The sequence below is a fragment of the Octopus sinensis genome, linkage group LG12 (genome assembly GCF_006345805.1).
Source record: "Octopus sinensis linkage group LG12, ASM634580v1, whole genome shotgun sequence".
In the NCBI taxonomy this organism is placed as follows: domain Eukaryota; kingdom Metazoa; phylum Mollusca; class Cephalopoda; order Octopoda; family Octopodidae; genus Octopus; species Octopus sinensis.
In genome coordinates this window covers 50748550-50776090 of record NC_043008.1, presented here as the reverse complement: position 1 = coordinate 50776090, position 27541 = coordinate 50748550, and the positions used below count along the sequence as shown (strand labels likewise).

At 39.0% G+C, this 27541-nt stretch overlaps 1 protein-coding gene across 1 annotated transcript in view; it reads right to left on the bottom strand.

Moving 5' to 3' along the window:
• Window positions 1-7600: 7600 nt before the first annotated feature.
• The window catches only part of LOC115218126 (coiled-coil domain-containing protein 63-like), a 24644-nt gene continuing 4703 nt past the window's right edge, over window positions 7601-27541 (bottom strand). Inside the window, exons 2-11 of the mRNA XM_029787921.2 lie at window positions 26176-26424; window positions 24221-24351; window positions 23167-23348; window positions 21099-21280; window positions 19657-19844; window positions 17299-17513; window positions 15013-15181; window positions 14217-14380; window positions 12598-12692; window positions 7601-8226 (exon numbers count right to left, since the gene is read on the bottom strand). Of these exons, the coding sequence (XP_029643781.1) occupies window positions 8016-8226; window positions 12598-12692; window positions 14217-14380; window positions 15013-15181; window positions 17299-17513; window positions 19657-19844; window positions 21099-21280; window positions 23167-23348; window positions 24221-24351; window positions 26176-26333 (1695 nt within the window). The 5' untranslated portion in view covers window positions 26334-26424 and the 3' untranslated portion in view covers window positions 7601-8015. The remainder of the gene's footprint in view (window positions 8227-12597; window positions 12693-14216; window positions 14381-15012; window positions 15182-17298; window positions 17514-19656; window positions 19845-21098; window positions 21281-23166; window positions 23349-24220; window positions 24352-26175; window positions 26425-27541) is intronic.

Sequence of the window (27541 nt, the reverse complement as noted above, 5' to 3'; positions counted from 1 at the left end):
TCGAGGTTCACTGTTCCCAATATGAATTGTTTCATGTTCTCGAAGTTTCTAAGAACTCATGATGCCAGCAATATATAAATGTGTGTGTTTTTGTGTGTGTATGTGTTTGAGTTGTATATGTCTCTGTTTTTTTTGTTCGTTGTTTTATTTTATTATTTGTTGTAGTTGTTGATGTTTTTGTTTAACCCTGATCCAGCAAACCTATGATCAGAGGGCATTTTCAGCCGTGACCATCCCATCATTTATTCACCCTTAGTGTATTCATAATTACATTTACTACTGTGTCCTTCATTTTTAAAACAATAGGGCGTGAAATGGAGCTGATTTGACTGCTATTTCTAGTTGGTCGAATATCCACATAGAGGGACACGGGCACACATGCACACACACACACACACACACACACATGCACACACACACACACACACATGCACACACACACTGTGATTTATATAAATACATATATATATATATATATCTATTTTATGTGTGTTGTTGTTTTTGTTGCTGTTGTTTAACCCCCGGTCAATCTTGATTTGCAGACTTATGATCAAAGAAGTTCCAGCCATGACCATGCTGGTCTATTGTTGATACATATTTTTTTTATCTAGAAAATACATTATCCATACTACTCTCTTTTCTTTTCTTTTCTTTTTTTTTTTTGGAATGGTAAAGTATGATTTGTTGGTGATTTGACTGCTATTTTTTTTTAAGTGATCGTTTCACATCGCTCCTCAGAACAGACTTAATCTCCCTCAAATTACACCCTACCGTTTTTTTCTCAATGAAGGAAGAACGCATTAGATTGTGTCACCCTTAAATATCCACAAAAAATAATGGGATGGTTACATTTGGAACGCCGTTGATAAACGCGGTGGCTAAACAATGTTCCAGCAGATCTGATGTCGCTATTGTCACTTTAGAGACAAAATCATTAGTTAATGATCATTTCGCAGTGGTTTTTTTATTGATATTATTGATATTATTGTATTACTATAGTTGTTTTGTTTTCTTGTTTAGCCCTGGGTCAATCATATTCGAGTAAATTTATGATCAAAGCCAATCCAACGGTTGCCATTGCCCCATCTTTTTTCTAAGACATTGTTTTCTTCCTTACTTATGACACAGTGTGGTGTGTGATTTGAGGGCGGTTTGGCTATTGTTTCAAGCAGGTACACGCACAGGCACTCTCTTTCTATCTTTTTCTCCTCCCTCCGCCCTCTCTCTCTCCTCTCTCTCTCCCTCTCTCTCTCTCTCTCTCTCCTCTCTCTCTCTCTCTCCTCTCTCATCTCTCTCTCTCTCCTCTCTCTCTCTCTCTCTCTCTCTCTCTCTCTCTCTCTCTCTCTCTCTCTCTCTGGCTTGATTTCCGTGGACATTTATGTAAATAAACGTGGAATCAATACATGTCATTTTGTGTAAATAACCATGGAATCATGGGATACGTGTTTGTTAACATTGTCATTCTATCTGCGCAACAATAGATAATAAATATTGCTTCTTTAATTTTCCACCAGGCCCCAGTCACACACGGCCCCAGCCACACACGCACACTCAAACACACACGTGCACACATGTATGTATGTATGTATGTATGTATGTATGTATGTATGTATGTATGTATGTATGTATGTATGTATGTATGTATGTATGTATATAGATAGATAGATAGATAGATAGATAGATAGATAGATAGATAGATAGATGGATGGATGGATGGATGGATGGATGGATGGATGGATGGATATCTATATATGTATATAAAGATATATAGTGAGAGATAAAAAAAATTATAGTACAAAATGGAATGAACAGACTTTAACCAAAACACTACAATAGTTTCTATGCGTTAGTATAAGCTGAGTTATAACGCTATGAGAGTATTACCCTGGTTATATATATGTATACATACGTACATACATACATACATACATACATACATACATACATACATACATACATACATACATACATACATACATACATACATACATACATACATACATACAAAAGTACCCTGTTGTTGATGTTGAAATTTCAATGAAGGAACCTTGGATCTAGCTTAGAAACCGGTTCTTTCTCCATTGGCAAGAAACCTTAAAATAAACTGAATAAGGACATACATATGTATAAGTATGTATGTATGTATGTATGTATGTATGTATGATGTTGTATGTATGTTGTATGTTTTGTATGTTTGTATGTATGTATGTATGTTTTATGTTTGTATGTATGAAGTATGTATGTATGGGTATGTATGTTTGTATGTATGTATGTATGTATGTACAGGTTTATGTATGTATGTATGTATGTATTGTTTGTATGTAGGTATGTTGTATGTATGTATGTATGTATGTTTGTATGTATGTATGTGGTTTTGTATGTTTGTATGTATGAATGTATGTATGTAACACATGCATATGCGAGTATATATATTTATGTGTATATAAGTATATATTTAGCGGGGAATTCACAAAAAAACAAAAGACGAAGACAGGTGGTGTAGACGACAAACAGATGTATTAGTTTAACGCTCGGGAAGTGAAAAAGTCTTTAACGTTTCAAGCCTACGCTCTTCCACAGAAAGGGACACAGAAAGAAACATGGAGAGAAAATAAAGGATGTGTCGTGGCTAAAAGATTACTTTTAGTTGTTGCTTTGAGGATATAAGAGAAGCTCCTGTACTTTCAGAAATGCAGGGATATATGAGACCTTCTACCTTGCTCGCTCTTGGATAAAGACTTCGGGTAGGGAGTCGTTTTGGTGGTGAACATGTCTTTTTTCTATTAGATCACACATTTCCAATTCTTCTCTTTGACTAGCAACACTGACGAAAGAATTGCTGAAGTACTGTATGTATTGCTCAAAACCACACATTCACTTTTCATTAAATGGGCTTGATTTCACCACTTGGCAAAATGCATTGTTTTTGATTTTTTGTTGTTGTTAACAGTATCATTCAAATTGTTCCAAATATTGTATTTAAATGTTGATATATTAATTTTTCGTGTACAAATCGTGAGTTTTATTGTGAAATTAAATTTGTTCTCAGTCATTTTGTCTGTTTGTTTTTGTAGTGTTTTTGTAAGTATTCACGTAAATTTTTTTTAAAAGGAGGTGTTTCCGTACCAACAAATGATCTTGATGTGTAAGTGGAAACTGAAAAATAAAATTATGTCCAGTAATAACACACCTTATGTCTCCCTCGTGGCATAGGCTAGACATGCAACTCGTTCCTGTCGAAAATTATACAAAGAGAACTATATTCTTACTTCCCTTTCCGCATGATAAAAATCACAGAATCTTCACAGAGAGGTAACTACACGTACTTCATTCAATAACAACAACAACAACAGGAGCCTAAAATTAGAAACAATCCCTATAATAATAAGTGTATGAGGCATGATTAAAAAAACATTCAGACAAATACATAACGAAAACACCAGGGCTTACGAATATACATAACATACAGAAAATAGCACTTCTAGGCACCGCGCACATCCTACGTAAAGTACTTTCAATATAGAGAAAACAGCACCAAAACAAACTACAGCGCATGCCCAAGGCACACAGGAGCTGCATTCGGCAGTGCAGTGAAAGCAGGTGATAAAAATAAGACAACTGAATTACAAAAGGAGACACGACAATGTGGCCAGATATGTCCACTGGCTGTTGTGCGGTAAAGCAAACCTCGAGAGAGCCAAACAATGGTATGAACACAAGCCAGAGAGAGTAATGGAAAACAAACATTACAAAATACAATGCGACCAAGTCATAGAGGCGAGACGGCCAGATATTGTGATCATCCATAAAGATAAAAAAGAAGCAAAGATAATAGATGTTGCAATACTGGACGATGCGAGGGTGAAATGTAAGGAAACAGAAAAGAGTGGGAAATACCAGTCACTGCGGGATGAGACTATGATTTTCAGACGGATCGTGTAATCGAACACCGTTGGCCGGATATTGTCATATTGAATAAGTGAGATCAATACTGTCAGATCATTGATGTAGCCATACCAAATGACATGAATGTTGTGAGTAAAGAGGTTGAAAAAAATCACCAAGTACTCCGAATTGGAAGTGGAAATGGCAACACTGTATGGAATGCGAGAGGGTAATGTAAAAGTGATACCAGTGGTGATCGGAGCGTTGGACTCAATCCCATCGAAACCTCAAGACTTTTTAGGGCAACTGCAAATCCGATGCAATGTTATTAAGGAAAGTATTATCTGTGTGAGGTCCTTGTTGTGACTTGTCAGATGACTAAAGGACTCCGATGCATTTTTACCTACACTGTGTTACAAAGGGATAATAATAATACGGAGATTAGCAAAATCCTCTGGGATTTCCCAATTGAAACAGATCACATGCTAGAGGTGGTGGACAAGGTGCACCACATATGCTATGTAGTTGATGTTGTATGTCCCTTTGATCCACAATTAGACAAGAAGGAAGGCGAAAAGATAGATACAATCCTCTTAAGTACGAGGGAAAATGAAGAAGATGAAGATAGGGCCAATTATTGTTGGGTCTTTGGGGACAGTATCAGAAGGCATCAAGAGGAATATAAAAGAAATCGGAATATTGTGCCCAGTAGAACTGTTACAAAAGGATTGCCAACTTTGGACGGCCGGAATAATCAGGAAAGTATTAGACAGCTGAAAAGAACGAATAGCATGGTACTGTGGGCTGCAGGTAGTAAACCCGCTACGCATGCAAGACTCCAGGAGCTCCAACAAAACCTGTGATAGAGACAACAACAACAACAACAACAACAACAACAACAACAACAACAACAATAATATAAAACGCTGGAATCCTTTTATTTATGTATTACTTGTAAAATAAACTCGGATTCTTATAGGTTATACAATAGAGGCAGAGAAACCCCCGTATCGATGCGATCGATACTGGGACATCTCTGTTTCATTGGTTAATACGGCCGCCTTAGTCAATAGCAACAATGTGGGACAGAAAAGAATTCAAGATTCTGACTCTTTCCGGTCACATGTGCAGCACGAGAAGGGAGCGCTTCTCTGTCGAGCTTCCATGTCGAGAAATACAAACTTAAAACATTTAAACATACTTCTGTAACAGTAAATTCTGTACAGCAAATTAGCTGAATCTACAGCCGATACGAGAAATTCGATACATCAAACAAAGCTGAAATTCAAGTTAAATGTTGAATTCTTCTCCTAAATTATCCACCCACTTAAAAAGTCAAGTTCTTATGTGTGGTTACATGATAACAGACACGTAAAAAACGAGTTGAAATTTCTGCTAAACATCGCTTTTGTTTTAATTTTTTTCTTCTTTTTTGTTTAGTCAATTACAGACGCAGGCGTGACTGTGTGGGTAAGAAGTTTGCTTTCAACCATGTGGTCTTGAGTTCAGTGCGGCACCTTAGGCAGCTGTTTTCTTTTTTTTTTTATAGTCTCGGGTCGACCAAAGCCTTGTGAATAGATTTGATAGATGGACACTGAAAGAAGCCCGTCGTATTTAAATAAATTCGTGTGTGTGTGTGTATATGTGTATCTGTGTATATTTTGTGTTTTTGTTGTGTCTGTTCCCTACCACCGCTCGAAAACCAGTATTGGTTTGTTTACGTCCTCGTAAGATAGCGGCTTGGCAAAAAGGAACTTATAGAATCACTACCAGATTAAAAAATAAGTACTGGAATCGATTAGTTCGACTAAATACTTTAAGGCATTATAAATCGGCATATCCGTCATATAGATCGGGCAACCATGAAACTTAAAGTAACGCCAGATGTTGTCGACTAAATACATGGAAGCGTGTGTTTTAATGTGACAAGATTTACTGGAACTCATCAACAAAGCACATGTGAATTCGTATGAACGAAATACAACAATACGAATAATAAAAAATTACTATAAAGTACTCCTAACTGCTGTAAAATAGTGAAAACCTCTGAAGATATAATGTATAAAGAATATAGGCGCAGGCATACTGCGTAATTTCGGGTTCAGTCCCACTGCATGGCAACTTGAGCAAGTGTCTTCTACTATAGCTCTGGGCTGACTAATACTATGTGAGCGAATTTGGCAGACGGAACCTGTGCGGAAACCCATTGTATGTTCACGCGTCTGTGCTTGTGTCAGTGTTCCCACGGCACGAGAACTGGTGTTTAATTGGTGTATAACTTAGCGGTTCAGAAATAGAAACTGACAGAAAAACTACCAGACTTGAAATAGGTACTAGAGTGGATTTGATCGACCAACCCTTCAAAACTTTGCTCCGGCATGGCCCCAATCTGAGGAGTGAAACAAGTAAAAGCGCGCTACCTCAGTGTCTATTCCGCGACAAACGTTTGTTTCGGAAACCACTCGTTTCATCAGGCGGTGTTGATAAGGTATTATTATCTGTGAGAGATAAGCATATATAAATCGCTCTCGTAATATTGAATATATATGACTGTGGATCTTGGATTGGAATGAAAATTTTCTCCAGTAAACAAATTGCACATCTGTTTTGCTATTCAGGTACGAAGATAGCGTACAAAGAACGCTCCAGTATATAAGGGCCTCCTCAAGAATTTGTAAACATTGAATTCATCCCTATAAATCAGCTTCTTTCGATTTCATTTCTACCAGTACGAAAAACGGATAATAAAGCTGACCACTTGGCCCACACCAACCAATGAGAGCAACGAACCAGCTCTAGCTCTCATTTTGTTTTACGTCATTCACCTCATCGTGTCTGAATGTGAACTTCTGAATATCTCTGTAATAGCGATGTTCAACACTGTCTTAATTTATAAATTCAGAAGACTGGTGGGTGTTGAATGGAGACATGCATAGAGAATACCAAAATCATTTTGCAGCGGAAGAACAAACTACATTACAAAGATGTGGAATATCCTTTTCTACTCTAGGCACAAGGCCCGAAGTTTTGGGGGAGGGGAAAGACGATTAGATCAACACCAGTACGCAACTGGTACTTAATTTATCGACTCCGAAAGGATGAAAGGCAAAGTCGACCTCGGTGGAATTTGAACTCAGAACGTAAAGACAGACGACATACCGCTAAGAATTTCGCCCGGCGTGCTAACGTTTCTGCCAGCTCGCCGCCTTTCAGTGTATATACCATATTTCGGGGCTTGTTGTCCCTTCTTCAGCGCTCATCTAACCCAAATTTATAGTAATATCAGCGCCAAGCAGTGTTTTGGGCCTAAGCAAACTTTAGGTTAGTTAAAATATATACGGGGGACATCCACAGAGTTTATGTTTACCAAATTTACTCACAAGACAGGCACTGGTTGGTTCAGGGTTATAGTAAAAAAACACTTGCTGAAGGTGCCGTACGGGGCGGGGGATGAACCCGAAAACAGGTGATTGCAAAACGAGCTTCTTAACCATACAACCATGCCTGCAACAATACTAAAAAGGGATTTTCATTATTTTTTTTTATAAATATCTATCAAAACTGGAATCGAAATCAAAACTGAATTAAACTACAAACTGAAAATTTGAAAATAAATTCTTATAAAAACTGATAAAGAATATAGAAATTCAAAGTGAATAATAATAATAATAATAATAATAATGATAATAATAATAATAATAATAATATGATAATAATAATAATAATAATAATAATCTGAAACCAAAACACCGGAAGTTATTTAATTTAGGGATAAGCTATTTTTTAAGGGGGCGATCTGGTGGCAGAGTCGTTAGCACGCCGGGAAAAATGCTTCGTAAATATTTCGTCCAGCTTAACGTTCTGAGTTCAAATTCCGTCGAGGTCAAGTTTATTTTTTTTATCCTTTCAGTACCAATAAAAGAAATACCAACAGGGCACTGGCGGTCCCTTCCCCAAAATTCCAGGTCCCAGTAGTAGAAATCTATTTCTAGATTTTCAAATTTCAAACTTAAATTGGAAAGGGGAGCATCTTTGAGTTGTTGGGGTTTGGGGGTTGGTTTGTTTGTTTGTTTTTTTGCAGTTGGAGATTTTTTTAGTGGGGGTGGGGTTAGAATTCTTTGATCTTGGTTTTAAATTCTCTCTTTCTTAAATTCTTTCTTTTGGTTCGATTTTAAGCTTTTTTCTCGATTCACCATCATTTCAAATTTCGGGTCTTCGCCCTGGCTGCTCTCTTCTCGTCGTTTCACGGATTTCAGGACCTGGAGTTCCAAATCGCTTCGCGTCAGAGGTTTTAACTCATCTTCTCCGTCGTTATTTTCATCAGCGCCCAGGTATTCCTCTCTGGAATGAAACAGAAGAGCAACGACACGATATAGAGGAAGAAAGAAAGAAAGAAAGAAAGAAAGAAAGAAGAGAGGAAGGAAGGGAGGAAGGAAGGTAGAAAGGAAGGAAGGAAGGAAGGAAGGTAGAAAGGAAGGAAGGAAGGAAGGAAGGAAGGAAGAAGGGAGAAGAAAGAAGGAAAGAAAGAAAGAAAGAAAGAAAGAAAGAAAGAAAGGAGGGAGGGAGGAAGGAAGGAAGGAAGGAAGGTAGAAAGGAAGAAAGAAAGAAAGAAAGAAAGAAGGAAGGAAGGTAGAAAGAAAGAAAGAAAGAAAGAAAGAAAGAAAGAAAGAAAGAAAGAAGGAAAGAAGGAAAGAAAGAAAGAAAAAAAAAGAAAGAAGGAAAGAAAGAAAGAAGGAAGGAAAGAAAGAAACAAAGAAAAAAGAAGGAAGGAAAGAAAGAAGGAAAGAAGGAAGGAAGGAAGGAAGGAAGGAAAGAAAGAAAGAAGAAAGAAGAAAGAAAGAAAGAAAGAAAGAAAGAAAGAAAGAAAGAAAGAAAGAAAGAAAGAAAGAAGGAAGGAAGAAAGGAAGGAGAAGGAAGGAAGGAAGAAAGAAAAGGGGAGGAGGAGGAATAACAAAGAATTAACTTTTTTTCTTCCCCAACCAAAAACCAATCAAAATTATCCGACAGAACGAATAAACAAAGAATTAAGTCTCAGAAACGACTCCATTGTTATAAGTCAAATTAAGAAATACAAATATTATTTCTATAAAATATTTAACTGCACAAATCCGCCATTAATATATTTCAATTAGGGCCGACATTTATTTTGCTTTGTTTCATATATATGTTTTTTGGGGGGGATTTGTTATTGTTATCATCGTCGTCGCCATCGCTGTGTTTTTGTTGTTGTTGTTTTTACTGCTGCAGTTGCTGCCGGTGTTATCAAAATACCATAATTATAACATTTCGTACGTAATGGTACAATATTATTCCATCCGAGTTTCCCAACAATAAAGCCATCTTGAATCAGTTATTTCTGATATGTTTATTTCGAATACTGTTCCTTTAAGACTATTGTATATAATTTTTTTCCCTCTTGTACAAATATTTATACACTCCCAGCTAAACATAACCTTTAACTTGTTATCTACACGCATTATTGTTGTTCTTGTTGTTGTTGCTGTTATTGTTATTGTTGTTGTTGTCGTTGCATTGGCAAGACACCCCTTAACATCGCCCATAAGTTTTGTTAACTGTGTTTTAAAACAAAAGTTCTATTGTAAAATGTCTTTGGAATTATTTGTTGCTAAACTGACGAGGATCCTGAAGAATCGGTCAGTTTTCGGTTTTGTATTCTCTTTACTCTTTTACTCTTTTACTTGTTTCATACATTTTGACTGCGGCCATGCTGGAGCACCGCCTTTAGTCGAGTAAATCGACCCCGGGACTTATTCTTTGTAAGCCCAGTGCTTATTCTATCGGTCTCTTTTGCCGAACCGCTAAGTGACGGGGACGTAAACACACCAGCATCGGTTGTCAAGCAATGCTAGGGGGACAAACACAGACACACAAACATATACACACACAGACACACACATATATATATACATATATACGACAGGCTTCTTTCAGTTTCCGTCTACCAAATCCACTCACAAGGCATTGGTCGGCCTGGGGCTATAGCAGAAGACACTTGCCCAAGATGTCACGCAGTGGGACTGAACCCGGAACCATGTGGTTGGTTAGCAAGCTACTTACCACACAGCCACTCCTGCGCCTATTGTTGTCTTTTGTTTTTTGTTGTTGTTTTTTTTGTCCCCTCCACCACCAGCACCTTTCGAGGCGGAATTTGTTTATTTTCTTTTTCAACTTAACAATTCTTCAAAAGAAACATGGTGTCACAAATGGTGGTTACGAATGGCCGTCGGATCAACGCCTACAAAAAGTATTTCCCACAGCTGCCTCTCTTTGCTTTTATTGTGGCGCAGGTATGTCTGTGTGGGAAGAATTTTGCCACACAAAGGCGGCGAGCTGGCAGAGACGTTAGCACGCCGGGCGAAATGCGTAACCGTATTTCGTCTGCCGTTACGTTCTGAGTTCAAATTACGCCGAGGTCGACTTTGCCTTTCATCATTTCGGGGTCGATAAATTAAGTACCAGTTACGTACTGGGGCCAATGTAATCGACTTAATCCCTTTGTCTGTCCTTGTTTGTCCCTTCTGTGTTTAGCCTCTTGTGGACAATAAAGAAATAAGAATCAGCAGCAACAACAAAGGCAACAAAAAGGAAATTATGGATAATAACCATCATCAGCAGCAGCAGCATCACCACCGCTGCAGTAAATAGCGGCGAGCTGGCAGAAACGTTAGCACGCCGGGCGAGATGCTTACTGGTATTTTCGTCTGCCGCTACGTTCTGTGTTCAAATTCCGACGAGGTCGACTTTGCCTTTCATCCTTTCGGGGTCGATAAATTAAGTACCAGTTACGCACTGGGGTCGATGTAATCGACTTAATCCGTTTGTCTGTCCTTGTTTGTCCTCTCTGTGTTTAGTCCCTTGTGGGTAGTAAAGAAATGGGTATTTCGTCCGTCTTTACGTTCTGAGTTCAAATTTCCGCCGAGGTCGACTTCGCCTTTTATTCTTTAGGGGGTCGATAAAATAAGTACCAGTTGAACACTGAAGTCGATGTAATCGGCTTACACGAAATGGCTGGTCTTGTGACAAAATTTGAAATCAATAAATAGCGGCGATGTTAAAAACATCTCTATGCATGGCTGCTCTCGATTATTGGAATCGCCTTAAAGCCTTGAAACTTTACTCCCTCCAGCGTCGCCGTGAGCGGTACATCATTTGTACGATGTGGAGAATATACCGCCAACTTTGCCCAAACGACCTTAACATTAGCTTCAAGGTTCATCCAAGACTGGGATCACGGGCCATACGTCCCCTGCCCAATTCAAGATCACAACATACATGTACACTGCAACATAATTTCTTTTCCTCAACAGGCCCTACCCTATTTAACATTGTCCCGAAAGAGATCAAAGAAGAAAAGGATCCCATCAACTTTAAACGGAGCCTGGATAGATTCCTTAAAAGAATACCAGATAAGCCACCCATAATTGGATACAACTCACCCAACAAGAACTCACTACTTGAACAAAACTTGACTTAAACAAAACTTGACTTAAACAGGATTCGAATAATCCTATCAGGTGGTGCTATTAAGTTAGACATGGCCTGGACCAATCTTTGGTCGAAACATATCTAAGTTATCTAAGTGACATCTCCAACGATTGCTTAACGGTGGTTTAGTGGGGGGTGGTCACCGTTTATCACTCTCGTTCTCTCACTGCTCGTCTCTTTCATAAGGATGCAGTAATGGGTCAAGCAAAGACCGAAACAAGACGCTTGGTTTCTGAAATATCAAACGCTCACAGTCCTCTATAAATTAGGCAATGCGTTTGCTGAAAGGTCCCTAATTGCATTCTATAGACGATTAGTGGCGAATAAAAGCTACGATTCTGTTGTGTCTGGGGAGAGTCATTTTCTTTTTGTGCCTTATAATGTAACACACTCACCGGTAAAATTTCCATTTTTTCTTATTTTTATTGTCCTAAAATTTTCGTTGCGTTTTGTAACCTTTTCGATAGTCTTGAAAAGACTATTGAAAAGGTTGCAGGACGCAACGAAAATTTTAGGAAAATATAAATAAAAAATAAGAAATAAGCGGAAATTTTACCGGTGAGTGTGTTACATTATAAGGCACAAAAAGAAAATTACTCTCCCCAGACACAACAGAATATAAAGAATCTTGCAAACCAAATTCAAAAGCGACGATGTTCTCGGGAAAATTCTAGGCGTCGATGAAAACCAGCTGGTCGGTCTATTCGGAAGGACTATTGCGCCGGGGCTCATGAAAAATTTCCAGAAATCCCTAATCTAACATCAATGACATGCGATCTCTACTCCCGGTGTAAAACAGCACTGAAGCAGACCTAATGTGGGGAGGGTGTATCATTGGTGAGGTCACGAATGGCAACGAAAAGACTTTGACTAACCAAGTTGATTAATTGATTGATCGAAGTATTAATTAAACATTTCATAAGTTAATTAAATAGATGGTTAAGCAATTAGCTAATAATAATAAAAGATGTGAAATAGAACCAATGCGTGTGTTTATTTTTGGCCTAATGACCCTCTCGAGGTACAACAAAATATGTTTCAACACCTGAGTTCACATCAAGAATCTTGCAAACCAAATACAAAAGCTAAATTAATAGAGAGAGAGAGAGACAGACAGAGACAGACAGACAGACATACAGACAGACAGAGAGGGGAAGAGGGAGAGTTTCCGTTTTTTTATTAAAAGAAAAAGTGTTTGCTACTTGCCCGATTGAAGGAGGAAGGAATGAAATATTGCCTAAAGCATTCCTTGGGTCTGATTCTTCGCTTTCTTTAAATTTGGGGTCGTTGGTCAACTGATTCTGCAATTAATAACAATAATGACAATGACGATGAGGATGATGATGATGATGATGATGATGATGATGATGATGGTGAGGATGATGACGATGACGATGATGATGATGACGATGATGATGACGATGATGATGACGATGATGATGACGATGAGGATGATGGTGATGGTGACGATGACGATGACGACGACGATGGGTATATTTGTACCCCCTGTGTCACTTTGATGGCACGTGCTACTCTCTCAATAACGATGATAATAACAATAATTTTTTTTTGTTTCTACTATAGGCCCAATGCCTGAAATTTTCAGGGAGAGGGCTATAGTTGCTAGTCCAAGACTTCTGAGAATCGAATGAACCCTGATTCCCACAAACCCCCTAATATCTGTCTCTCACAGGAAGGTGTATTGCTTCTCATCCATTGTTTTCCCTTGGTTTCCACCAATTCTCTGTGTTCCTCTCACCTTCTCTCACATTCACTTTACCTTATACCTTGATCTTATCTCTCTCTCTCTCTCTCTCTCTCTCTCCCTCTATCTATCTATCTATCTATCTATCTATCTCACTCTCTCTCCCTCTCTTTATGTATTAATTTATTTCCTTCTCTCTATTTCCAAATGAAGAAACCACGTATTCACTTTTTCAGCGAGACACTTGAGCCTGCTTTTGTCCCTCCCTGTCATACTTTCATATATCCTTCTATACAAAACCCACTCACTTGAAGGATCTTGTCTTACGAGTGCTCGGAGACCTCACACCAGCGGTGGTGCCACGAAAAGCACCCGGTGCACTCTGTGAAGTTATAAACAAAATCGAACTCACATGGTGGTGGTGGTGGTGGGAATTATAAGGCGGCGAGCTGGCAGAGTGGTTAGCGCGCCGGGCGAAATGCTTAGCGGTATTTCGTCTGCCGCTACGTTCTGAGTTCAAATTCCGCCGAGATCGACTTTGCCTTTCATCCTTTCGAGGTCGATAAATTAAGTACCAGTTGCGCACTGGGGTCGATGTAATCGACTTAATTCGTTTGTCTGTCCTTGTTTGTCCCCTCTATGTGTTTAGCCCTTGTGGGCAGTAAAGAAATGGGGACGACGAAGATGATGATGATGAGGAGGATGAGGAGGAGGATCATGATGAGGATGAGGATGAGGATGATGACGAGGATGATGATGATGATGATGATGATGATGATGATGATGAGGTGGAGGAGGAGGAGGAGGAGGAGGAGGACCTCGAGCTACTTCTAATTTATATTTGAACACTGTGAAGTGGTTGGAGGGGTTCTGAAGAGCAGCTACGCTCATTGGAGCTTTCTAGGCTCATCAGTTCATGTCAAACTGTTCAACCCGTGACAGCATAAAAAGAAACACTAAATGACGATGTATGACGATGGTGGCTTTGTGTGTGCGTATGCTGGCGCTCGTGTGTGTGTGTGTGTGCCTCTGTCCCGTATTTAAACGGCCACCAACTGAAAGCTGATACGAACTTTACTTCCTAACCAGCGTGATGTGTTTGGCGTTGTTCTACACATACCTTGCTAGAGAGATACATTTGAATAAGCAACAACTCGTTGACTCGCTGTTCTATCACTCCCAAGTACTGTATCATATTCGTTTGATTGATGCCGGCTGACAGACCCAGAAGATCGTCAATGGGAGCCGGGTCACACTGGGTAACCGTGAAGATGGACTTGATGGCTGAAACAGAGAGACATGAGATCAAGAGTATAAGAGAGAGGGGTGTAGTTAGAGAGACTGTGTGAGTGGAAGAGAGAAAGAGAAGGAGGGAGAGATTTAGGATTTGAGTGTTAAAGAATTATCCTATGTTGAATCGTTAGCTCCTGCACGCATGTTTTTTCTCTCCGTGTTTCTCTCCTTGTTTCTTTTCTGTGTATCTTTCTGTCGAAGAGCGTAGGCTCGAAACGTAAAAGACTTGTTTTATTTATATTCCTGAGCGCCAAACTAATACATTTGTTTGTTTGTACTCCACCTGCCTTCGTCTTTTGTTTATTTTCGTAAACCTTCCCGTTATATATATATATATATATATATATATATATAAACGAAGAACAAACGCAAGAACAAAAACAACGCGAGGACGTGGTACATGCAAAGTATTAGCAGACGCTCAGGGAAGGAAAGAAAGGTGGTTTAACGTTTCGAGCAAACGCTCTTCTTTAGAAACCGGAAACAAAGGAAAGGCAAAGCGAAAAAAAAAAGACGGAGGGAAAAAATTGCCAACGATTTAGAACTCAAAACATAAGAATAGATATTTCTTTTATAATTATTTCGCAGAAGAATGAGAGTGACTCATTCAAAGAAAATCTTACCAGTTTTAATTTGATCGAATATCTTTGAAATTTCTTTGACCGATTCTTCTTTGATTGATATATCTTTGGACACTTCCAGCCTCAGCGATTCCAGTTCATTTAAAATCTTCTTCCGCTCGAAGTCAAGCTGAGCACCTTCATGCTGGAAATTCTCGATGTCTTTTTGGATCTGTTAAAACAAGGTTGCTCATAATTTTCAAACGAAATTTTTAATATTCAATGATTTTTGTTTCATTCAAATTGTGACTAATACAGAAATAAATGTCTTGATTCAGTAGTTAACAGCTTTACAATTCAGTGGAGGCGCAATGGCCCAGTGGTTAGGGCAGCGGACTCGCGGTCGTAGGATCGCGGTTTCGATTCCCAGACCGGGCGTTGTGAGTGTTTATTGAGCGAAAACATCTAAAGCTCCACAAGGCTCCGGCAGAGGATGGTGGTGATCCCTGCTGTACTCTTTCACCACTTTCTCTCACTCTTACTTCCTGTTTCTGTTGTACCTGTATTTCAAGGGGCCGGCCTTGTCACTCTCTGTGTCACGCTGAATATCCCCGAGAACTACGTTAAGGGTACACGTGTCTGTGGAGTGCTCAGCCACTTACACGTTAATTTCACGAGCAGGCTGTTCCGTTGATCGGATCAACCGGAACCCTCGTCGTCGTAACCGACGGAGTGCTTCCAAGGCTTTACAATTCATGGTCCATCCTGTTATGAAACAAAGAGGCTGATCAGAAATCTTCTTACTTATTTTAGATAACAAACTACAATGTATGTTTTCATTAAGAATTTTACTCAAAGGCGGCAAGCTCTTAGAATCATTAGCGCATCCAAGAAAAATGCTTAGAGGCATTTTTTCTATTCTTTACATTCTGAGCTCAAGTCCTGCCACTGTCAATTTTACTTTTCATCCTTTCAGGGTCGATAAAATAAAGTGCCAGTCGGGTACTGGAGCCGATGTAATTGACTAGCATACTTCATCTAAAATTGCTTGTGCCAAAATTTGAAACCATAAGACAGGATCGTTAGCTCATCACAGAAAGTGCTTAGCAGCATTTCTGCCGATTCTTTACGTTCTGAGCTCAAATCAGACCGGGGCCAACTTTTCCCTCAAAACTGCTGGCTGGTGTCACAATCAGAAAGAAGCAATGAATTAAACATTTTATGCCATAATGAATTTTAATATTTATCTTTCTACTAGATTCTTCAGCTGTCTTCTTTTTGAGATTGTAATGAACTCTTGGTGAGTTGTAAAAATGACGAAATTGATCAATTCTAAACTCATTCCATGATACGTAGGGCGTAATTTCACGTTGAAAGTTCTATTCTTGAGCCACCGTCAGTCAAGGCTCATCATTTATGTGCAGTTAAATGCATAGGCCCTGGGTAACAGTATTTTCTTTAGGAAGCCTAGCGGTTGCTCGTATCGGCAAAAGTCCTCTCCTCTCTGCCACCAATGTTACCCAACAGAGATAATTTACTTAAATACCGATAAAGGTTAGCACCAGTGACGTCACAGGCATTGCCAGCAGAACGCAAAGAATTGTTACATATACTGTAAGGCATTTTATCCGATCCTCTAACAACCCAGGCAATCTACCGCCATCGATTGATGTATTTTATTGCACCTGAGAGGATGAAAATAAATAGATAAACGGATGGATGGATAGCTGGATGGATGGATCGATCGATCGATGGACGGACAGACGGATGGATCGATCGATCGATTGATGGTTATATCATTTCGACAACGGCTGCACATGTCAATCCTGTTCATTAAAAAAATTATGAAAAAGAGAGGTGACAATATGCGCTCGACCCAATGGTGAAGATGCCTGAGGTCCCTTCCCCCACGACCCTCACAGAAATAGTTGGCGGCAAAGATGGATGGACGGATGGATGGATGGATGGATGGACGGACGGACGGACGGACGGACGGGCGGACGGACGGACGGATGGATGGATGGATGGATGGATGAACGGATGGATGGATGGACGGATGGATGGATGGACGGATGGATGGATGGACGGACGGACGGACGGACGGACGGACGGACGGACGGACGGATGGATGGATGGATGGATGGATGGACGGATGGATGGATGGACGGACGGATGGATGGATGGACGGATGGATGGATGGACGGACGGACGGACGGACGGACGGACGGACGGACGGACGGATGGATGGATGGATGGATGGATAGATAGATGGACGGACGGACGGACGGGCGGGCGGATGGATGGATGGATGGATGGACGGATGGACATTTAACAAACATGCGTACAAACCTCTTTCGTCTGGTCATTAAGCAACTCGATTTCACTGTTCATCTCATTAACATAATTGAAGAGGGCGAAGTTTTTGTCTTCCACTTCAATGAACTTTGGTACGTCCAGATCCAAATTGTCTTCGCCTGTCATCGCTTTGATTCTTGCCACAGCAGCTTCGTATCTCTCCACAGAGTCTTCTTGGCTCTCCTTTTTCCTTTCAGCTTCCAAAACCTCTATAATACAAACATGGCAACAAAATGTAGAAATACCGAAGGAGGCAGGCACCAAGAGATTAATTTGAAGAAGAGAAAGACTTAAATTGATCAATGATCGCTCTCACTCTCTCTCCTACTGTCTGCCTGTCTGTCTGTCTCTGTCATTCTCTCTTTCTGTCTCTCTGCTTGTCTCTCTCTCTCTCTCACTCTCTCCTTCCTCATCTCTCTCACTCTCTCCTTCTGTCTGCCTGTCTGTCTGTCTCTGTCATTCTGTCTTTCTGTCTCTCTGCTTGTCTCTCTTTCTTTGTGTATGTATCTCTCTCTCTCCTCTCTCTCTCTCTCTCTCTCTCTCTCTCTCTCTCTCAACGTAAAACATCGGTGCCGTGTGGTTAATAAATTTCAATTTGCTTCCCAACCTCTCGCTTTTGGGTTCAGCCAATGCTTTGTGAGGGAGGTTTAATAAATGGAAACTGTACAGAAGCCTGTCGTATCAGTTGTACATAGATAGACAGCCATATAGCTATTTTATATATGCGTATGTGTGTGTGTGTATAAATATATTACATTATATATGTGTGTGTGTACGTATGTGTATATGTAGGTATGCATGTATGTGCATGTATGTATGTATGGATGGGTGGATGGATGGATACACTCTTTTAGCATTTAATACTTTTTAACCCTTTTTTTTTTGTTTTGTGGAACTGCAGTAATCGATTAAACCCATTTTAACCCATTTCTCAAAAAAGGTCGCTGGTTTTGTGCCTAAATTAGAAACATCATCATCATCAGCATCATCATCATCATCTTGTTTCCAAGCAAAGTAATATTTCCCCCATAACCAGACATGTTTTCACGGAAGATTGGAAACGAAGGTCTCTGCTTGTATGACGGTGACATTCATTTACTACTGTTACGCGATGACATGGTAGGAAGACAGTAACACACACACATACACACACACACAATTATTTTTCTTGTTGTTGCTACTATTATTGTTATCAATATTGTTGATGTTGTTGTTGTTGTTGTTGTTGTTGCATATTTGTACTTTGGTGAAAAACGAACTTCTTTTTCGTCCACTCTCTCCACATCGTTGAATATCACCACGCTTGTCAGGAAATGAATTTATTCTATTTCTTTACATGTTTGTCTAGCATAAACCTATTCTGAAAGACAAACTAATTTCATTTAATTAATTTTACGATAAAACAGAATTTAATCTAACCTTTAGAACACTGTTTGGGTTCGCTTTCCCTTGCAATCACACGATGCCAACCAAATAATGCTCATTAAAAGCAAAAAAAACACAAACATTTCTGCAAATCATGGAGCAAAAAACTCAAACAAGCCAGCTTTGTAGTGAAATATACCGTAAATCCTCGAGTATAATCCGCATTTGTTTCCCAAAATTTAAATGTCAAAATCCCTAGTGCGTACTATATACGAAGTTAAAAATGAAAAATATTTTCTAAGCAATGTCCGAGTCTCTATTTGCTGAGCCGATGTGTGTGTGTGTGTGTGTGTGTGTGTGGTGTGTGTGTGTGTGTGTGTGTGTATGCATTTGTGCAGATGTGTATGTTTTGCTTTATGTATACATTCTCATGCATATAGTTGCATATCTAGACATGCTCGTGTATATTTAAATGATAAACTTCTGGAAAGTTTTACAGCTTTCTACAGTTCCAGTGACGGTTTGGATTTGTAGTCTTCAAAATAGCTTTCTCTTTTCTGGTTTTGAGAAGCCTAATTTCTCAAGATTGGTATTTAGGCAGTGTGATACATATCCCGGGGTCCCAATAATTACAGGTATAAACCTGAAGTTGTAATCTGGATAGAGTAACTGTCGATTTCTCAATATGTATGCATGTATTTTGTCCCTTAGGGGCAGCAAAGATTATCAGGAGGGTTTTAAACACTTGAAAGTCAGCTGAAAACTTGTGGATACCTAAGGTTACCCGCTACCCACATAAATCCTGCCAGGAATAAGACCGAACCTGAACCAAACCAAAATAATAATAACAACAACAACAACAACAACAACAACGATGAAGATGACGATGACGATGATGATGATGATGATGATGATGAAGATAATGATGATGATGGTGGTGGTGGTGGTGGTGATGATGATGATGTTGAATGAAGCATAAGTTCTTACCTCTTTTCTGTCGCCATGCAAGAGTTCCCGAATCTTCTTGTCGTTCTCTGGATTTCAGATTCATAAAATCTCGCAACTTTCGATCATGGTCAATGATGCGTACCAATTCCTTCATGTCAGCATGGTGCTGTGCGATGTCTTTCTCAGACTTTTCTCCAATAACAACCATTCGGTTCTGCGCATCTTCCCTGATGTTTTGCAGAAACAAAATTAGTAATTAGACAAGCAGTAAGATATATTTATATATATACATATACTTATATTTGTATGTATGTATGTATGTATGTATGTATGTATGTATGTATGTATATATACAGGTGCAGAAGTGGCTGTGTGATAAGTAGCTTGCTTACCAACCACATGGTTCCGGGTTCAATCCCACTGCGTAGCACTTTGGGCAAGTGTCTTCTACTATAGCCTCGGGGGCCGACCAAAGCCTTGTGAGTGGATTTGGTAGACGGAAACTGAAAGAAGCTCGTCGTATGTGTGTGTGTGCGTGTGTGTGTGTGTGTCCCCGTGTTTGTCCCCCACCATCACTTGACAACCGATGTTGGTGTATTTACGTCCCCGTAACATTAGCGGTTCGGCAAAAGAGTCCAATAGAATAAGTACTAAGCTTGGCATGCAAAGAATAAGTCCTGGGGGGGGGGCGATTTGTTCGACTAAATGTAGTGCTCCAGCATGGCTGCAGTCGAAATGACTGAAACAATTAAAAGAATAACAGAATAAAATAATATACATATACGCATGTGTGTGTGTGTGTTGTGTGTTTGTGTGTGTGTGTGTATGTGTGTGTGTGTCTGTATGTTTGTCTGTGTGTCTGTGTGTGTGTGCGTGTGTCTGTGTGTGTGTGTGTGTGTGTTTGTGTGTGTGTTTGTGTGTGTGTGTGTCTGTATGTTTGTCTGTGTGTCTGTGTGTGTGTGCGTGTGTCTGTGTGTGTGTGTGTGTGTGTGTGTGTGTGTGTGTTTGTGTGTGTGTGTGTCTGTATGTTTGTCTGTGTGTCTGTGTGTGTGTGCGTGTGTCTGTGTGTATGTGTGTGTGTGTGTTTGTGTGTGTGTTTGTGTGTGTTTGTGTGTGTGTGTGTGTCTGTATGTTTGTCTGTGTGTCTGTGTGTATGTGTGTGTGTGTGTTTGTGTGTGTGTGTGTCTGTATGTTTGTCTGTGTGTCTGTGTGTGTGTGCGTGTGTCTGTGTGTGTGTGTGTATGTGCGTGTTTGTGTGTGTGTGTGTGTGTATGCGTGTGTGTGTGTGTATGTGTGTCTGTATGTGTGTGGGTATGTGTGTGTGTGTGTGTGTGTGTGTGTGTGTGTGGTGTGTGTGTGCGTGTGTGTGTAGCTTAGTGGTTAGAGCATTCGGCTCACGATCCTCACGTTGTGTCCGTGAGAAGTCCAATGAGTGAAACAAGTAAAAGACCAAAGCCGTCTGCCCAACAGAGTAACTTTACCTGTAACTGTAGGCTTGTGTTGATTTCTCTACAAGATGAATAATATTCTGGCGAATGTGGTGGTACTCTTTCTCGAGTTTTTGATGGATCACATCAAACTTCTCCTTTTCGGCTTTCAAAGAATCGATTTTTTGGCGCAGGTGGCGGTTTTCAGTCAAATAATGATTGAATTTTTTACATGTCTGCAATACAACAAATTATTCAATGTCAATAATTAGGGAGTCGTTTACATTTGGGTTCCACAACTACCGGACTACAAACCAGTGTCAAACCGCAGAGAAAGAATACATCCTAAAATGTTATATCTATTTTTCTGACTAACGCAGACTGCAGAGTGTTTTTGTATTGTATATTCATTACATATGAAATACATTTGTATTATATACGTAATAATTAAATTATATTCTGTTGTGTCTGGGGAGAGTCATTTTCTTTTTGTGCCTTATAATATAACACACTTACCTGTAAAATTTCCACTTATTTAGTTTTATTTTCCTAAAATTTTCGCGGTGATTGTGTTATATTATAAGGCACAAAAAGAAAATGACTCTCTCCAGACACAACAGAATATACTTCAACAAACGAACTCATATAAAGAATCTTGCAAACCAAATCCAAAAACGAAATTTAAAAAATATATTATGCACTTTATCATGTTTTTGTTTTGCTTGTGATCACATGGTGTATGAAAAAATTAACTTGAGTGAAACCGGTTCGTAATGTAAAAGAGATTGGGGACTACTACTTTGAATGGTCGCTCGATCATCGAAAAACAGCAGTGGAATCACCCCCACTACACACTCATCAACATTGTTTCATACTCTGCCACCTTTAAAAAAAATGGGTACTGCATTGGATAATACGGTATCCATTGTCTGAAATTAAGGGACGCTGTTCACAGATAGAAGAATGTCTTTGATCATAGAGAGAATTATCATAACCCAAAGACCTCGAATGGATACTACCAGGCATCTTACCCTTGCTCAGACTTTACCAGTTCGGCCATTCCACCCCACCAAGACTGGTATTTTTCTTTTTTTCTTTTCCGACCTCAAAATGATGAAAATAAAAGCTCACCCCGGCGGGAACACTGAGAGTCAAAACAAATACCACAAGGCATTTTATACAACGTTCTAACGATTCTGTCAATTCACTGCCTAGTAAGGGTAACCTTCATGACCTTCGACCTTATGACCCAGAGTACTCAAAGGCCAGTTTTGTGGTAAATAATTCAAAGTAAATCTTCTATGATATTTTCCAAATCAAACCATTACCATTTTGAAACATGACATATATATATATATATAATATATATATATATATATATTATATATATATATATATATATATATATATATATTATATATATATATATAGGTGCGAATGGTTTTCTATACGGCGCCGTTTTTACAATCCTGTAAATAATAATAATAGTATTTTTATATAAGCTTAAATCTTATGCCGATTACCGTGCAATGACTAAGGATAATAGTCTAATAAAGGGGCATATTAGCTCTCGACAGAAAAAAGGAAGGCTTTCCTATCCGCGTGGAAGGAAAGCCTTCTTTTTTCTGTCCCTTTATTAGACTATTTTCCTTAGTCATTGCTCGGTGATCACCATAAGCTATAAGCTTATATAAAAATACCATTATTAATATATATATATATATATATATAATATATATCTATATATATAATATATATATATATATATATTGGCCTGCTCGCTTAGCCAGCGGGGTGGCGTCATTCGAAGGCTAAAACAATGCGAACGCATTGTGACCAGCGATGTGTAACTACATCTGATGGACTGGTCGGTCACGTGATCACGTGATATATATATATATATTAATGTACCAACGGATAATGTCATTAAATGTGGCCTGTCTTGTTTTCGGATAAAAAACCTCTGCTTACAATCAACTTTACTCTGGATCGATAAAATATATACCAGTGATATAATCTGTCTTTTCGAATAGAGTACAACTCTGTCTTTCCTCTGAAAAATACTGCCTGTTATTCAGTTAAAAAAAAACATATTACCAGTAAATTAATTGCATTCACTTACATGATCCAGCCGATTCTCCATCACTCTGATGGTTTTCTCCACGGCAACGCTATATTTTAAGTTCTTACCAAAGCTGCCATAAATCTGATTCCATTCCTTCTGCTTCCGCATCCAGTCGGTTAACTGCTGGTCCAAGTCGTTGATTATCTCCCTTACTTTCTGGATATCTAAATCGATATTATCTGTAACAGAAAAACACACATGAATTAATGTCAGAGAAAATACACATTGGTATATTCATGGATCTTATTTATAAGAAGTAGTCCATGATAATATATCTAAAAATATTATCGGTAAGAGATAATCCGTGATAATATAGCCTTAGACGAAATAGACGCAATGCGATAGCGTGGAAGACATAGACCAAGGAAGGAGATATGAGAGAGTGATTTAGGAAGGCAGACATGGGGCAGATAGACAGACTGAAGGTGATAGCCACAAGAAAGATAGAACAAAGTAAGTATTCAAAGAAGAAAGAGAGAGACAGAGACAGACAAAGACAGAGATAGGCAGACAGGCAGAGACCAAGAAAGATACTCATGAAAGATACTAAGGTGGTGAGTTGGCAGAATGGTTAGCACGCCGGGCGAAATGCTTAGCGGTATTTCGTCTGCCGCTACGTTCAGAGTTCAAAGTCCGCTGAGGTCGACTTTGCCCTTCATGCTTTCGGGGTAGATAAATTAAGTACCAGTTACGCACTGGGGTCGATGTAATCGACTTAATCCCTTTGTCTGTCCTTAATAACCTTCTTTATTTGATTTTCGAGGCCAGTACGGAACTGTAGCCATAGCAGTGTTTGACACAAATATAAACAGTGCCATCTTAAGGACCGGTTGCATATAGCGCTTACCCAGAAATCGTTCGGATCCCGGGGGCCTGAGGGTAGCCCACCAATAAAGAGGTATTTAAGAGGCCTAATATATTGCTTCACCCAGTGAAGACAATAAATTACTAAAACAGGCCTGCAAATGAACAGTACTTTATCATACTCTATTGTACTCTATTGCTCTCTTTTACCGACCAAACTAAGATTATTTAAATAACTACTCTTTACCTTTTGTTTTAGATAAATTCTTCAATATCGCAGCATTCTTCAAGTCCAAACGTTGGTTACTTTCACATTCAGCAAGAGATAGTTCTTTGTTTATTTCTTCCCTCTCCGCTTCCAATATAGAAATTTCATATCTTGATGGGAAATAGATTAAGATTTTTTACATTTAAATCTTGAAACAGTCAATGAAACGCATAAACTCTTAAATTCTCTTTTCTTGTTTCTTAATAATCATGAAATATCAAAAACAATTTTGTCCAATCTTTGCGGCTTGCTCAGTGATAAAATTCCACTCCATCTGTTGGTAATCAGTTACAGGTGAGGTTTTGTAAGCGTCTGTGCCTAACCGTGTGGCATAGTGATTGCACTCACAAGCATAAGATCGTGATTTCAATTCCTAGGCAGGGCAGTGCGTCACGTTTTTTTTTATTTTTCTGAGCAAAATATTTACTTCCCTTCATGTTGCTCCGTCCAATCAACTGTTAATGAGTTGCAGTAATAGCCACGCATGCGCCGCATATTTTTTACATTTACATTTTTACATGTTTCAGTCATTTGACTGCGGCCATGCTGGGGCACCGCCTTTAGTCAAACAAATCGACCCCAAGACTTATTCTTTGTAAGCCTAGTACTTATTCTATCGATCTTTTTTGCCGAACCGCTGAGTTTCAGGGGCATAAGCACACCAACATCAGTTGTCAAACAATGGTGGAGGAACAGAGACACAAAGTCACATACACATAAATATATATACATATACTTGATGGGATTCTTTCAGTTTCCATCTACCAAATCCACTCACAAGGCTTTGGTCAGCCCAAGGCTATAATAGAAGACACTTGCCCAAGGTGCCACGCAATGGGACTGAATCCGGAACTATGTGGTTGGTAAGCAAGCTACTTACCACACAGCCACTCCTGTGCCTATGAAATTTTGTTGGAAGTTGTTTGGATCACTTTAAAACCAGGAGTTTGTATCGTAGAACCAAGAGAAGTCTCAGGCAAGATGGTATCAATGGGGTTAGCATGAACTTTTGATGGAAGTTTATATCAAAGTTTATATCAGTTTCCGTCTACCAAATCCACTCGCAAGACTTTGGTCGGCCCGAGGCTATAGTAGAAGACATTTGCCCAAGGTGCCATGCAGTGGGACTGAACACGGAACCATATAGTTGGTAAGCAAGCTACTTATCACACAGCCACTCCTGTGCCTATAAATATAAATATCGGTTTGGTGGTGCAAACAGGAAAAGTAGAACTCAAAATATGAGTATATAGAGTATTGATTATCTTCATTTTAACGTGTGTGTTCTCAAAAAACTGACGATACTGCTGTTTTAACCCCAGGAAGATATCTCCACTAGCTGGTTATTCAGTACGCTTTCGCACTTGATATTCATTGCAAGCGGGAGAGAACTCCTGCAACCACCAGATCGCGTGATTTCGATCTTATTGGATCTCTTCAGCGGTGGGCACTCGTTTGCCAGTCATGGCATTAGTCTGATCTAAGGCGGCGAGCTGGCAGAAACGTTAGCACGCCGGGCGAAATGCGTAGCCGTATTTCGTCTGCCGTACGTTCTGAGTTCAAATTCCGCCGAGGTCGACTTTGCCTTTCATCCTTTCGGGGTCGATATATTAAGTACCAGTTACGCACTGAGGTCGATGTAATCGATTTAATCCGTTTGTCTGTCCTTGTTTGTCCCCTCTGTGTTTAGCCCCTTGTGGGTAATAAAGAAATAGGTATTAGTCTGATCTCGCTTGCAATATATAGAAAATATAGTGCCATACAATCACAGGTTCTATAACCAGAAGCAATAAGTTTGATAAGTTCTAACGCACGAAACTATACGCCTTTGACTCACTCCGTTGCTTCTGCTAAATATCAATAAATATACATATATTTTTTTAATACATTGTGATTATAAGGGAAAGGTATAAGTGTTAGAGAGATTTTCTTACCTGTACTTTCGAAGAATTTTCTGAGTTTTCTCAGTAGAGTCATTTCGATCATTTTCCATTAAATAATATTGCTCTTTGAGTTCTTTGAATTCTCTTAGAGCTTCTTTATCCATTTCTGAATCTGTGACGTCAGACCGAGCTGATATGAGGCGTGGCATTGTTAGTCCGGCAGTCTGGCAGGTTAGTAATCTGGTTGTCTGGTAATCTTATAATCTCTAAGCAATTTGGTAATCTTGGAATATGGTAATCCTGTATATGAGACAATTTTCAGAAAAGAATGTCCACAAAAAAGCAATGTGGAATGAAGGGATTCACAAAGAGTATAAATACATATTGAAACAATATGCAAACGATTTCCATACATATTAGATATTGCCCAAACAATAAATTAAATGAAATATTGTCTCTGTGTGCTTGTGTGTATGTGTGTGTCTGTGTGTACACATACACATACACACACACACACACACACACACACACACACACACACACACACACACACACACACACACATACACACACACACATATATATATATATACCAGAGTAAGCACATAAATGCGAAACGAGGTGGAAAAAATAGTACTCGAATACCAAAGGTAGAGTAATATGCTTTATTAATAAGCAGCAAAAATATAACAAAAAGGTGTTACTCAGAGTTTCACGTTCCCATTCGTCGGACAGTTTTTTTTAGAATGTAAACAAAACTGTCGGACGAACGGGAACGTGAAACTCTGAGTAACAGCTTTTTGTTATATTTCTGTTGCTTTTTAATAAAGTGTATATATACATATATATACACTATAATATATATATACTATATATATATATATATATATATATAGATATATATTATATATATATTCAGGTCCACATATACATATATGCGTGTATATATGTATTTATGATTTGGTATAAGTATATAATGCATGCATGATTGTATGCATGTTTATATAGCTAGATAAACTAGATAAATAGATAGATATATAGATAGATACATTCATACATACATACATACATACATACATACATACATACATACATACATACACACACACATTACATACATACATACATGCTTACAACAATACCTTGTTGTTGATGTTGAAATTCCAATGGAGGAGCCTTGGATCTAGGTTAGAAACCAGCTCTTTCTCTATTGGCAAGAAATCTTGAAATAAAACTGAGCAATGACACACACACACATACATGTATGAAAGTGTGTGGCTTACTGATGAGGATATTCGACTCGTGATCTTAAGACCGTGAGTTCGATACCCACCGGTGCGTTATGTCTTGAGCAAGGCACTTCATTTCACATTATCACAGTCCGCTCAGCTGGCAAAAATGAGTAGCACCTGTATTT